A 13,632-nucleotide genomic window follows, 5' to 3' on the forward strand; every position below is an offset into this window, starting at 1 on the left:
ACATGTGATGATGAAGGAGCTCATTGTAAATGAGACAGGACATTGAGTCATGTGATCAAGGTGGAGAAGATCAAGACATGACTTGGCTTGATGGACCGGTTGCAAGCGTGAAGGGCAAGTTGGAGGCTTTGGAGCAATGGACTGCGTGGTGGTGAAGCTTAAGCAAGACTTGGCGCCAATGGACGAAGGCAACGGTGAAAAGCAAGTGAAGTCAAGATCAATGAACCAATATGATCACGTGATGATATGAAGTAGATCGTATCATTGTTGATCGTGTTGGTGCATGTGTTGCATCGACATTGGAAGAGATAGAATGGAATGCGCAAGGCAAAGGTATAACCTAAGGCATTTCATTTCACCGGTCATAGGTGTGTAGAGAAGTTTATGACTAGGTTTACTATAGATGGCCGTACTATCAAGAGGGGCAAACTTGTTTGCATATCGGTCATCTAGTGCCACTCGAGTGATCTAACTTTGCATCGTCGCTAGGATTGAGTGGCGTGGCAAGTTGAGTGGCTAATCCTTTGGAAAATGATTATGAAAATGCTAACACGCATACATATGGTGGTGTATACTTGGTGGTGTTGGCACATTTACAAAGGAGATGAAGTTGGAGTCGATGTGGATCAACTCGGTGATGGAACAGAGGCGAGAAAGGTTCAAAACTCCACCGGTGGAGTGTCCACCCGTAAAGTGTGGATAGTCCGACGGTGCCACTGACGCCCTATATAGAAAAGATAGGGTTTCACAGTGTACACTGAACGCTGGTCACGCAGTGACCGGACGCTGGGGTCCTGCATCCGGTTAGTGGCAGCAGAGAGCACGCAGGCATCGGTCTTCGATCAGATGCTGGCACGGTGCGTTCGGTCAGGCTGACGTACGGTGACATAGGCAACGCAGAGAAGTTGGAGAAGGATCGGACGCTAATGCTACGTCCGATTATGACCGACTGGACGTGTCCGGTCATGATTGGATGCTTACCGGATGCTAGGGCTCAGCGTCCGGTCACTTTAAGCAGCTACATCCGGTCATCACTTGACCTTTGAGATCAAGCGACTGAGGTTGAATAGAGGCAACATGTGGCGAGCATCCGTTGACCGGACGCTGGCAGGGTGCGTTCGGTCGATCTGACCGGAGCGTCCGGTCGTCCCAAAATTTGCCCAGTGAAAGGGTAACGGCTAGTTTAGCCCATGGGGCTAGAAATAGAAGGTGGTCTCGGCCATGGCTAGGGCTAAGCACCTCAGGGGACTTTGTGTCCATGCTTGAGAGTGCTTGGGAGCCCTCCATCTCACATATGCTTGATAGTGATCATTTGATTGTGTGAGAGAGCGATTCTAGTGTGATTGCATCGTGAGGTTGCATTGAGTGGCACTAGATGATCGAGTTGTAAGCCGGTGGTGCTTGCTACTCTTGGAGGTTGCCACCTCCTAGACAGCTTGGTGGTGGTCTCCGTCGAAGCCCGCAAGAAGCGTGTGCAGTGCTCTGGAGAAGAGTTTTGTGAGGGGCATTGTGCTCGCCCCGCGGGAGCCGCGAAGAGCAACTCTAGTTGAGCGTGTCATTGAGCTACCCTCACTTTCGGTGTAGGTTCTTGCGGTGCCCGATGTGCGGGCTTGGTGGGTGATGCCAATTAGCCGCCGAACCACCTAGTGAGCAGTCGACACAACGGGGACTAGCGTGTTGGCAAGCACGTGAACCTCGGGAGAAAAATCACCGTGTCAACCTTGTTCTTCCTATTGGTTTGCATCCTCATTACACAAGCTTGTAATTACTTTCTTATACATTATGCTTGTGTAGTTGCTCTTATAATTAGTTAGCTTGTGTAGCTCACTAGTTACCTTCTTGCTTGTGTAGCATAGAAGTAGCTCCCTTGCGTGGCTAATTTAGTTTGTATAACCTTGTTAGTCACTTTGCTTAGTTTATGTAGCTAAGTATTTGCGCTCTCTAATTTGGTATTGGTTGCCTTGTTATTGAGCATTGCTAGTGAGCTTAGTTGGCTTTGTGCTTTTGCTTACTAGCATGTGTAGGAGCTCCATCATTGCTTGAAATACTAGTGGCATAGGTTTATGTGACCTTGGTCCTAGAATTGGTTAGGTGAGCTCTAGTTAGCCTGGCACCTTTGTTGCTTAATTAGGATCTTTGCAAGGTGTTAGAGAACATAGATAGAGGGGTGTAGTCTTGGCTAGACCGATAATTTTAACTCCGCACTTGTTTCGGTCAGCCGACGTGATTAAGTTTTAGAAACGACTATTCACCCTCCCCTCTAGTCGCCATCTCGACCTTATAGGGCCGACGGCTCAAGTCATGAGGTTTGCCTGAGCCGAGCTCCCCACCAAAATCTAAATCCTATTCTGATCTAGAGGGGTGCAGCCAGTGACGAGAAGCCACCAGCCGCGTCGCCCCGCTCCACTGACGTCGACGGCTTCATCGACCACTTCCCTAAACGTCGCTGCCCATGCGCAGACTTCACCAACGAATAAGATGGCCGACGCTTCTGGATTGACTCCCTCTGTGGTGTCAGGTTTGACACGTCCATCTTCTACCCCTCCTTTTTCTCTTGTTCTACCTATTGTTACTGCACTAGTAGATGTTCTAGGGTTTATAATTCTATTCAACAGCTAGTAGACATGCTAGTTCTATGTCTATAGATCCTGTTCAAGGTTTAACAATGGTACCAGAGCCTTGTTTGGGTATAGATCTAGCCTATCAGATTAAATCCATTCGGATCTAAGAAAAGAACAGAGGGTTCAATCTGTTTTTGGATTGAAACCCTAACCCTAATCGGGAAACAAACCCTAACCCATCAGGGAAGAAGAACAGTGACTCAACCGTACACTAACTCGTCGGGGAAGATGAACAGTGAACGAAAACCTAACCCTAACCCTAACCCTAATCCCTAATCGGATGAAATTCGAGATGAAAATCCAAAAGCAGATGAAGGAAAGGAGAAAGGGGAGAAGGGGAAGGGGCCTACCTCGCTGTTGACTGTGCTGCCACCTCACCGGCATGCAGGAAGAAGGCCGAGCCATGCGAGCTTCGGCAAAGGGTATCGCCGCTAGTCCGCTCGACGGCGGCGCGCTCACCCACGTGAGGAGCGCGTGCGCCGACGAAGGGGCCAGCGCCGGCGCCAAGCTTCACTGCATCTTGCGCTTTGCTCGTTCGCCGCTTATTGCTGCTGCGCTGAGGAAGGAGAGCGGTGAAGAGAGAGGAAGGGAGGCAGTGAATGACCTAGGGTTCGAGGTGACGACGCCGTCGCCAAGGTTTTGTTCGTGCAAAAATGATGCTGAGCCGTCGATCTCGATCGAGCGCCTATGAACGGTCGGGCTAACTTGCGGCCTAGGCGGGCGAGCGCGCTTTGCGGCTTTGCCGGCCTAGGCCTAGGTTGTGGCCTGGGTGCGGGCAGCGCGCGCAGAGAACGGGCCGAGCTGGTTTTTGTTGCTGGGCCGAAGGAACAATATTGTTTTTATTTTTCCAGAAACATTTTGGATACATATTTGATGAATTTCAATTGAATTTTGATGTCTTACTCTGCACAATTTTGATCCAACGATAATTTTGTTCAGAGAAAAGTATAGTACTATAAAGTTTCTAGAAAAAATAATAATGAGACTATTTACTCTTTCCACTGCGTATTTAAAGTTGTTATTTTCATTATTAAATTCAAATCAACGGGAGAATTTAATTTTGAAAAATGGATATGTTTTTTAGTTTATTATAATATTGTTATTATTCTGACCAACATTGATTAATGGCAATATTATGATGTTTTGTCATGCATTAATTCTATTTCTGTCCAACGGTGATGTAGAATTAGTGTAGAGGATAATTGTATGTTTTAATTTTAACCAACGTTGGAACTAAGGAATGCAATTGTTATTATTATGTTTATGTTCTCACTCCATATGAATTGTGTTTTCAGGCGGATACAACTTGATGGGTTGTATCAAAGAGATCCCCACTCCCAAAAGTGACAACTACACAGAGTGGAAGAAAAAGATTGACCTGACCTTCATCTTGGCTGAGGTGGACTGGGTAGTCACCTCACCATGTCCCACTGATCCTGTGGCACCGGTGAAGGAGACAAACGAGGCTGATGCCGCTTAGGCAACCAGAGAAAGAGATTTTACATCCCAAAAGATGTTCTATGACCTTGAACATAGGAAGTGGGTCACTACCAATAAAAAATATTTGGCTATGATAAAGAACACGATTGAGCCTACAATTGTGGGCTCAATCCCAGAGTGTGACACCATCACCGAGTACCTCGATAAAATAAAGAGTCAGTTCACTGGCTCTTCAAAGACATATGCTACCCAGCTGATAAAGCAGCTGGTGACAGAGAGGTACTCTGAAAATGGTGGTATAAGATAGCACATACTAAGGATAAGCAATTTAGCATCCAAGCTAAAACCAATAGATCTGGCTCTCAAGTAAGAGTTCCTTATCCATCTGATTTTTGCTTCCTTGCCAAAAGAATTTGACACTTTTGTTGTCAATTACAACATACAGCTCGAGAAGGAAAACTTAGAGAGGCTTATGGCTATGTGTGTGCAAGAGGAGAGAACGAAAGCTGCTAATGGTGACACTATAAATTATGTGAAAGACAACAAGAAAAAAAATAATAATGCTAACTCCTCCTCAAAGCCAAAAGAAAAGGGTCCCATGCTGCATCAGCCTCAGCAAAACAAGTTCATAGTAGAGAAAGATCAGTGTCTCTATTGCAAGAAGATGGGACATTATAAGAAAGATTATCCCGATTACTTAAAGATGATCATGGCAAAGAAATGTGAGAACATTATTACGTTCATAAATGAATCACTATATGTACAATATTTAAAATCTACTTGGTGGATTGACTCAGGTGCAACTGTTCATGTTGCTAATTCTTTACAGGGATTCCGTTCGATGAGGACTACGCAAAAAAGAGAAAGACACGTTAAAGTTGCAAATAGAGTTCGAGCAGATGTCGAAGCCGTTGGCAATCTTTCTCTAGAGCTTGCTGATGGATTCACACTTTTACTTAGAGATGTACTTTATGTTCTCTCTTTACAGAGAAACTTGATTAATGTTTCATGCTTGGACAATGATAGATATGATTGCCATTTTGGAAATGACAAATATAAAATAACATTTAATAATGCATGTGTTGGTCTTGCTATCTTACAAAATAAGCTTTATTTGTTATCACTACGTGATGATGTGAATGCTGTATGCGATGATGGGAACATTGTGTGCGACAATGAGAATGTATCCTCATCTACGGATGTAAACAGAAAACGAAAGAGAGCTCATGATGCGTTGTTGAAATTATGACACTGTCGTTTATGCCATATTTCGAGGGGGAGAATAGAAAGACTAGTTAAGAATGATATTCTTCCTCCATTAGAGCTCTCAGATTTAAAACAATACAGAGAATGCATAAAAGGAAAGTATATAAAGAAAATTAAGAAAGATGCCAAACGAAGCGCAGGAATTTTACAGATTATTCACATGGACATCTATGGTTTGTTTCCTATAAAGAGTGTGGATGGTTATGATTCGTTCATAACATTCACAGATGATTACTCCCGTTATGGCTACATTTATCCAATTAAAGAAAGAATAAAAGCATTAGATAAATTTAAGATATTTAAGGCAGAAGTTGAAAATCAACATAATTTAAAGATTAAGATAGTCAGGTCCGACCGTGGGGGGAGTACTACGGTCGGCATACCCCATATGGCTAAGTTTCTAGATCTTTTGCAAGGTTCTTACAGGAGAATGGCATAGTAGCCCAGTATTCTACACCGGGCGAACCTCAACAGAATGGAGTAGCTGAAAGACGCAATCGTACCCTAATGGATATGGTGCGCAGTATGATAAGTTACTCTACCTTACCGTTGAGCCTATGGATGGAGGCGTTAAAAACCGCCATTCATATTCTCAATAGAGTACCAAGTAAGTCGGTGCCCAAAACACCGTATGAGTTGTGGACAGGAAGAGTACCCTCACTAAACCAATTACGTGTGTGGGGGAATCCTGCTGAGGCTAAAGTATTTAACCCAAACATTGGAAAGCTAGATCCCAAAATAGTAAGTTGTCATTTGATTGGCTACCCAGAAAAGTCAAAAGGTTTTCGTTTCTACTGTCCGGACAGACATACAAAGTTTGTGGAAACGAGACACGCTGTCTTCCTAGAGGATGAAATGATGAGGGAGAGCATGGTAGCTCGAGAAATTGACCTTGAAGAGAAGCGGGTGTATGCGCCCACTCCGGTGATTCATGAGCCATTTTTTTCACTACCTGTTGTCGCTGCACCAACAGTGCAAGATACTATGGTGCCAGCACCTATTGTTATTCCGCCTGTGGCAACAATGAATGACGATGAGGAACCTGTTCTTCAGGATCCTGTAGAACCTATTGCCACACATGAGGGGGAGCAACAACAACCTCAAACAGAAGATGTGCCAAATGTGGAGGCCCCTAGAAGGTCTCAAAGATTTAGAAAATCAGCTATTCCTGCTGACTATAAAGTATACAACACTGCAAAATTTCAAACGGAGTATGATCCCACCTCATTTGAAGAAGCCATAAGAAGTGATCATTCATCAAAGTGGCTTGAAGCCATGTAAGATAAAATGAAATCTATGAATGCCAATAAAGTTTGGGACTTGGAAATAATTCCTAAAGAAGCCAAAACAGTAGGCTGTAAATGGGTCTACAAAATAAAACTTCTCTCAAGGGAATATAGAGAGATATAAAGTATGACTTGTGGCAAAAGGCTTTACGCAAAGAGAAGGGATTGATTACAATGAGACCTTTCTCCAGTCTCCTATAAAGATTCCTTCAGAATCATAATGGCATTAGTGGCACATTACGATTTAGAATTACATCAGATGGATGTAAAGATGACATTCCTCAACAGGGACTTGGAGGAAAATGTTTATATGGCACAACCGAAAGGTTTGTCATGGAAGGAAAAGAACGAATGGGATGCCGCCTAAAGAAATCTATTTATGGATTAAAACAAGCTTTAAGATAGTGGTACTTGAAGTTTGATCAGACAATAGGGAATTTTGGGTTTAAAGAGAATGTTGAGGACAATTGTGTCTATGCAAAGTTTAAGAATGGGAAGTTTATCTTCCTTGTCCTGTATGTGGGCGATATCTTACTTGCTAGTAGTGATGTCAGTCTACTACTGGAGAGAAAGAAGTTTTTGTTCTCAAAATTTGATATAAAAGATCTTGGTGAAGCCTCGTTCGTTCTAGGGATCGAGATTCACCGAGATAGAAGTAAAGGGGTATTAGAACTGTCACAAAAGACATACATAGAAAGGATTTTAAAGAAATTCAGTATGCACAAATGTAGTCCCTCACCTGTTCCTATAGTCAAGGGCGACAGATATGAGAATTTTCAATACCCCAGGAACCAATATGAGATCGATCAAATGAAAACGGTTCTATATGCTTTAGCTATCGAAAGCTTACAATATGCTCAAGTATGTATGCACCCTGACTTGACATTTGTTACCGGGTTACTTGTCAGATTCCATAGCAATCCTATAACAGAATACTGGAAATTAGTAAAGAAAGTCTTGCGTTATTTGCAAGGAACGAAAGGCCTCATGATGACGTATAGAAGATCTGATTCACTCCATATAGTGGGATATTCAGATTCTGATTATGCGGGAGATGATAGAAAATCCACGTCTGGATATGTATTCACTCTCGCAGGGGGAGCTATTTTATGGAAAAGCTCAAAGCAAACCGTCACTACATCGTCCATAATGTATGCCGAGTTTGTAGCGTGTTATGAGGTAACGGGGCAGGTGAACTGGCTAAAGAAGTTCATACCCGGTTTGAAGGTGGTTGACGACATCTATAGACCATTTAAGTTATACTGCGATAATAATCCGACAGTACAGTGTGCTCACAATAATAAATCAAGTGGTGTTACCAAACACATTGACATAAAGTATTATGTTGTGAAAGATAAAGTCCACGATCATGTCATAAGTCTTGAGCATATAAGTACCGAAAAGATGCTCGTGGATCCGCTTACAAAAGGCTTACCACCCAACGTGTTCAGAGAACATGTAGCCGGCATGGGTTTAAGGGAAAGCCTATAATTCCTGGATAAAAGAAGGCCCAAAGTTAAGTATCTATTTCAGAACAGAGCGGTGTGTTGTAGCTGTTAAATCTATCGGCAGTTGACCGTGACGATGAAACATGCTCTATGCGTTAATCTGTAATGGAATGAATAAAAGTAAATGATATGAAATTAAAAGATGGTAGGAGATAAAGGGGAAGATTGTTAAATTGATCTCCAATCTCAAACTGGGCCCAACGACCCAGTTGGGCCTTTGATCCGCGCCCTGATCAGGGGCGCCCAGCCCACTATGGCTGGAGGACCTCTGTCACACTGCGCAATAAATAGAGGTGGGTCGACGGCTCAAGTCATGAGGTTCGCCTGAGCTGAGCTCCCCACCGAAATCTAAACCCTAATCCGATCTAGAGGGGCGCAACCAGTAACGGAAAGCCACCAGCCTCGCCGCCCCGCTCCACCGACGTCGATGGCTTCATCGACCTCTTCCCCGAACATCGCTGCCCGTGCGCAGACTTCACCGACGAACGAGATGGCCGACGCTTCTGGATCGACTCCCTCTGCGGTGTTAGGTTTGACACGTTCATCTTCTACCCCTCCCTTTTTCTCTTGTTCTACCTACTGTTACTGCGCTAGTAGATGTTCTATGGTTCATGATTCTATTCAACAGCAAGTAGACATACTAGTTCTATATCTATAGATCCTGTTCAAGGTTTAACAGTTTTCTGTTCTCGTAACTATTAAAATTGGCTGTGTTTGCTAATTGGATGGTTTGTAAGACAGTTTAGTCAAGGTGGTGCCACCTCAGACGACCTACGTGAATACGTGATGCCACGTTAGTCATGTTAGTCACGAGGATAGCATCAAGCTATCAGTCATCTTCTGCATAGCATCAAGCTATCAGCCATCTTCGCTCCAGCTTTGAACCATGGAAACTCCGCTTGTAGGTTCATGCCCTCCAAGCACAGCCCCCATGGTAGCAGTGCAGATAGTGACCCCAAGCTTTTTCAAGAAAAGAAGCCGCTGATCAGATACACACGGATCAGCTAAAATCTGAAAACGAATAACAATCAAGTTTAGCATCATCACTCATGCCGTCATGGATGACAGCCGTTTCAAGTAGCATAATGTTGTGCAAGGAGTGGAAGCAATCGAGACACCGAACAAGGAGGCTGTCTGAAACTCTTAGCTCTGAACAAACAGGCCCAAGTCACAAGAACATGATTTCACCATAATAATCATGCCCCGTATGCAAGTATGAGAAATGAGATAAGATACTATAATAGTAGAAATATATAAGGAGACAACAGAGTTCATTGGAAAAAGGATATCAAGATTCAAGATTTATAGCAAGGGGGCACCTTGTTCCCTGTGCACTCCAATTCCACCCTGAGGAAAAGGGGAATAGTAGCTAGTTTGTTCTCAATGTACCAACGAACCCACCAATACAAATCAAGAAACAAGAAGCTTGACACGAATTAAAAAGCTAGGGCGGAATCGAACGGCAACAAGGGGAGCAGATTTAGTAATAGATAGCAACTGTAACATTGATACCAGTGTTGAGACATGCAAGTCATCCTACTAGGAGTATGTTGACACATTCTATTAACAATGACATGATCATGATCAACAAGCAACCAATGAACATCAACTACTTTTATCTGTCATTCATTTCCAGCCTCTCCAGGGCTGATCTTGTCCTAACCCTTGAAGAATAAACAGCCTTCACAGTCCTCATTCATTGTCGTCCTCATTCATCGTCGTCCTCATTTTCATCAATCCCTACCCAACGAGTGAAGGCAAACAGAAATTCCTTGAATGTCACCATTCCATTCTTGTCCCAGTCCATTTCCTCTGGTGCCATGTAAAGAAAGGTAAACATCAGGAATGGAAAGATATGATAGAAGTTTCAAAATAGTAACAGGAATTATGAGTGTGCAAGTTTTTAGACTTCACAGAAAGGAAGCAGCTAAAGTTTGATGTGAAGCTAAGCATTTCAGATGACTAGAGATGTACTGAACAGACATTAGGAAACTCGTCGTTTTCCTGAATAGGTGCCTTTCTTTCTTTGGAAAGAAGCATTTTTATTTAAAGAGACGCCCCCCCCCCCCCCCTCCCCCCTCCCCTGTGTACCTCTTTTCCCTCTCAGCAAAGACTAGTAGGTAGGAAGGGAGTGGTCCAACCGAGAAGAACATGTGGTGGTTCACTTACACAAAAGACTAGTAGGTATGGAGCTACCAAGAAATAGAAAACTGACCAAATCTTTTCATGGCTATACGGCCAGAAGAGCGCTCTCCTGTCGTGGTCTCATTTATTGCTTGAATCATCTCATCCTTGCTCACGTACCCATCTTTATTCTTATCCAAGAAGACAAATGCATCAACCAAGGTCTCAAAAGTTGCCTCAAGATTTCCTAGGCCCATCTTTATCTTCTGTGAAGTATGTAAAGGAAACAGGAATACTCCTGACAGAAATGGCATAATAAATATAAAACAGAGCCTGAGTGCAAAAATTTCTCACAGTAAATCTACAAACCTTCATAATCCAATCAAAATTGTGGCAAGCTTATATTAGGATGAAAAATGGTGTTCCACTAACATAATGCATCACTATCAGTATCTCAAATCTGCCAATAGGAACCACATGTAATTATATAAATAAACCACAACTTCGCTAATGGATTTAAGAAAAAATATCAAAGTAAAATTATTTTTTTTAATAAGTAAAGTAAAATTACATTAGCATACCTCTGTACCAACACTACACAACGTGACAATAACACTAATAATACAATCAGGATGTTACTATGTGAATTAATATGACTTATGAAGGATACTGCTTCTGAGACAGCTGGTTCATTGAGAAGATAGACAAGGCACAGAAAGACAATGAACTCATTGAACTTCATGCCCATGTCTTCATTTATATCGCAAGCTTCAAAGAGATCACATATCTCCTCCTCTGTGAATGAGATTTCCAGCTTTTGAAAACAATGTTTCAGTTCTTCTTTATCTATTTCGCCATTGGAATCTTCATCTGCAAAAGCACCACTTCTTGACACATGAATGGGAACATGAAAACTGACAATGTCTAAAATAGTTGTCTCCATTAGCGCAGGTCAACAAATATTCCACAGAGCATAACAGTCTTCCCACTTTGATTACTTCCCACTGACACACATGTTTTCTTTTTAGTAAATAAAAGAGATAGGATGTCGCTACCTTACAACCATGTAGTGAATACTAAATGCTTAGGAGTTATAAGTTTGATCATAAATGAAGAAATAGAAGCAGAGGGAGGTGTAAACAACAGAAGCATAGGAATCAAAGGGAAAACGAATAAACAAGCATTGGCATAAATTATGAGAATTTGAACAGTTTATGACAAGAACTATAACTATATGTAAAACAGCACTAAATGAGTAAGTGAAACTATCAGGTCCAGTTCTGAATCTTGAGAAATACAATTGAAAAGAAGCTTAATCACCAAATTGCCACATGACACATTGGCATTTTCACGAAAAGCACGAAAGTGTCCAGACTCTCCAAAGCACAAGCAAAAGGGCAGAACTCACCAAATTGTTCGAAGATAGTCTTGCATTTTCTAAAACTCTCGTCAATTTTGGGGAACTTCATGATAATACTATCGAACGATTTCAGTGAAGTTCCATGCGACGCTCTCTGCTGCATAGCATCAACCATCTTTGCCTCCAGCTTCGAACCATGGAAACTCCGCTTGTGGGTGTCATGCCGTCCAAGCACAGCCCCCATGCTAGCAGTTCAGATAGTGACCCCGATATATATTTTTTTTCTTTCAACCGAAGAAGCCCCCGATCAGATACACACGGAGCAGCTGAAAATCTGAAAATGAATAGCAATCAGTTAAGCATCATCACTCATGCATGACAGCTGTTTCAAGTAGAATAATGTTCTGCAAGGAGTGGAAGCAATCGAGACGCCGAACAGGGAGGCTGTCTGAGTAACAAGAACAGGATTTCACCATCATAATCGCGCCCCGTATGCAATTACGAGATGAGATATTAACAGTAGAAACATATACGTCCACAGGAGACAACAGAGAACCTTAAAGAAAAATAATATCAAGATTGAACGCAAGGAAAAAGGGAATAGCAGCCAGTTCCCTCTGCCCGATTCCACTCTGAGGAAAAGAGGAATAGCAGCCAGTTCGTTGTCAGTGTACCAGCGAACCCACCAAAACAAATCAAGAAACAAGGATCGGTGCGAGCTAGTGCGGAATCGAACGGCGACGAGAAGGGAAGAAGATTGCAAGACGAGGAGCGCTTGCCTGGACGCCTGTCTCCTGGCGGCACCAAGAGAATCCGGGAGCGGGATCGGCGATGTGAGCCCTGCGCGGAGTCCGCCGGGGTTGAGAATCGGTTTGACGAGGGAAAGGTCCGAGCTTTGGCCTTCGGGAGGGGGGAATCCGCAGGGGATTATTCGGGCCGGCCTGGGGGGCTTTCGTGCTTGGACTGCTGGCTTGGTGGGATGAGGTTAGAGAGACAGCACTACAGCAGAAGCAACACGGCCGGCGTTGGCCTCAGGTGTTCCGCCCTTCGCGAGGCCGACAGGTGGGTCCAGCGTGATGGGCGGTGGGAATGCCTCTCTCCTGCTCGGGCGTTGGGATGACCGATCGATGACTAGCCGAGCCAAGATAGCACGCGGCGTGCGTGCTGTTGAGTGTTGACACCTCGACACCGGGAGACTCCAGACTGGAGCGGTCAAATATTCCTCCTCACCAAGTCAATAGTCACCGGTGACCACTCCAATGCAGCCGCCTCCGCCGCCAGATCACCTCGCCGAGGCAATCCATACGAGTCAACGATGAATGCAGCCGGTCAGTGGCTCCTAGACTCGCTGTTTTTTTTTTTTTTTGTTAGAGGTAGCAATGGATTAGCATCAAATTCATATAGATAAATCCAATTAAAATTAAGGGGAAAAAATCAAATTCCAAATCTATTCTACTACAAAATAGTTAATGTCTAACAAAATCATTAGAACTACTTGTTTATTCTATGGCTCCGTTCGCTTCGCCGAAAAAACAAGGCTAAGCATGTCCGGCTGATTTGTTGTGAGAGAAAAACACTGATCAAGCTGAAAAGTACGGATTATAAGAGAAACGAATATGGCTTATATCCAAAGCTAGATCCAATATTTAAAATCTCGTGTTCATACCTTAAAATTTTAGCGAAATTAGAAAATTTATTAGAGATGACTTAATGCGATTGCAAGCTACTTTGTGCAAACCGACTTGACTATATATATATATATATCAGCCCACGTCGAAAGTCAAACCCTAAATTAAAAATCTTGTGTCCACACCTTAAAATTTTAGCGAAATAAATCAAAAATTTTTTGGAGACGACTTAATATGATTGCTCATTAAAAATTGACCTACCTCTCAAGTATTCAAGTCCATATAAAATTCATTCGGCACTAGATTTTTTTCAAGTTAATGTCCAATGGATTATGAGCATTAAAATGCAATACATCCCATCCGAATGCATTCAAAACAACTAAAGTTCAATTAAATTTT

The 13,632-nt window shown here is 43.0% G+C and overlaps 1 protein-coding gene across 2 annotated transcripts; it reads right to left on the reverse strand.

Moving 5' to 3' along the window:
• Positions 1 to 9,344: 9,344 nt before the first annotated feature.
• LOC136520747 (probable calcium-binding protein CML21) lies at positions 9,345 to 12,626 on the reverse strand. 2 transcript variants are annotated; one of them, XM_066514400.1, is made up of 5 exons: positions 12,385 to 12,626; positions 11,654 to 11,939; positions 10,916 to 11,169; positions 10,337 to 10,511; positions 9,345 to 9,933 (listed from the first exon to the last, which is right to left on the reverse strand). In XM_066514400.1, the coding sequence occupies exons 2-5, from the start codon at positions 11,847 to 11,849 to the stop codon at positions 9,830 to 9,832; spliced, it is 729 nt and encodes a 242-aa protein (XP_066370497.1). In that variant the 5' UTR covers positions 11,850 to 11,939; positions 12,385 to 12,626; the 3' UTR covers positions 9,345 to 9,829. The 2 variants fall into 2 exon arrangements, with proteins under 2 accessions (XP_066370497.1, XP_066370498.1); XM_066514401.1 differs by having other exon boundaries at positions 10,916 to 11,115; positions 12,385 to 12,621.
• Between the last annotated feature and the right edge of the window lie 1,006 nt (positions 12,627 to 13,632).

The sequence above is a fragment of the Miscanthus floridulus genome, chromosome 18, assembly GCF_019320115.1.
Source record: "Miscanthus floridulus cultivar M001 chromosome 18, ASM1932011v1, whole genome shotgun sequence".
NCBI classification, from domain to species: domain Eukaryota; kingdom Viridiplantae; phylum Streptophyta; class Magnoliopsida; order Poales; family Poaceae; genus Miscanthus; species Miscanthus floridulus.

Excerpts from the sequence above, each read along its gene's own strand:
- LOC136520747 (XM_066514400.1), bottom strand. The coding sequence starts at position 11,849 with ATGGGGGCTGTGCTTGGACGGCATGACACCCACAAGCGGAGTTTCCAT. Across the intron at positions 11,170-11,653 it reads GACTATCTTCGAACAATTTG|ACATTGTCAGTTTTCATGTT; the intron begins GTGAGTTCTGCC and ends CAACTATTTTAG. Across the intron at positions 10,512-10,915 it reads AACCAGCTGTCTCAGAAGCA|AAGATAAAGATGGGCCTAGG; the intron begins GTATCCTTCATA and ends CATACTTCACAG.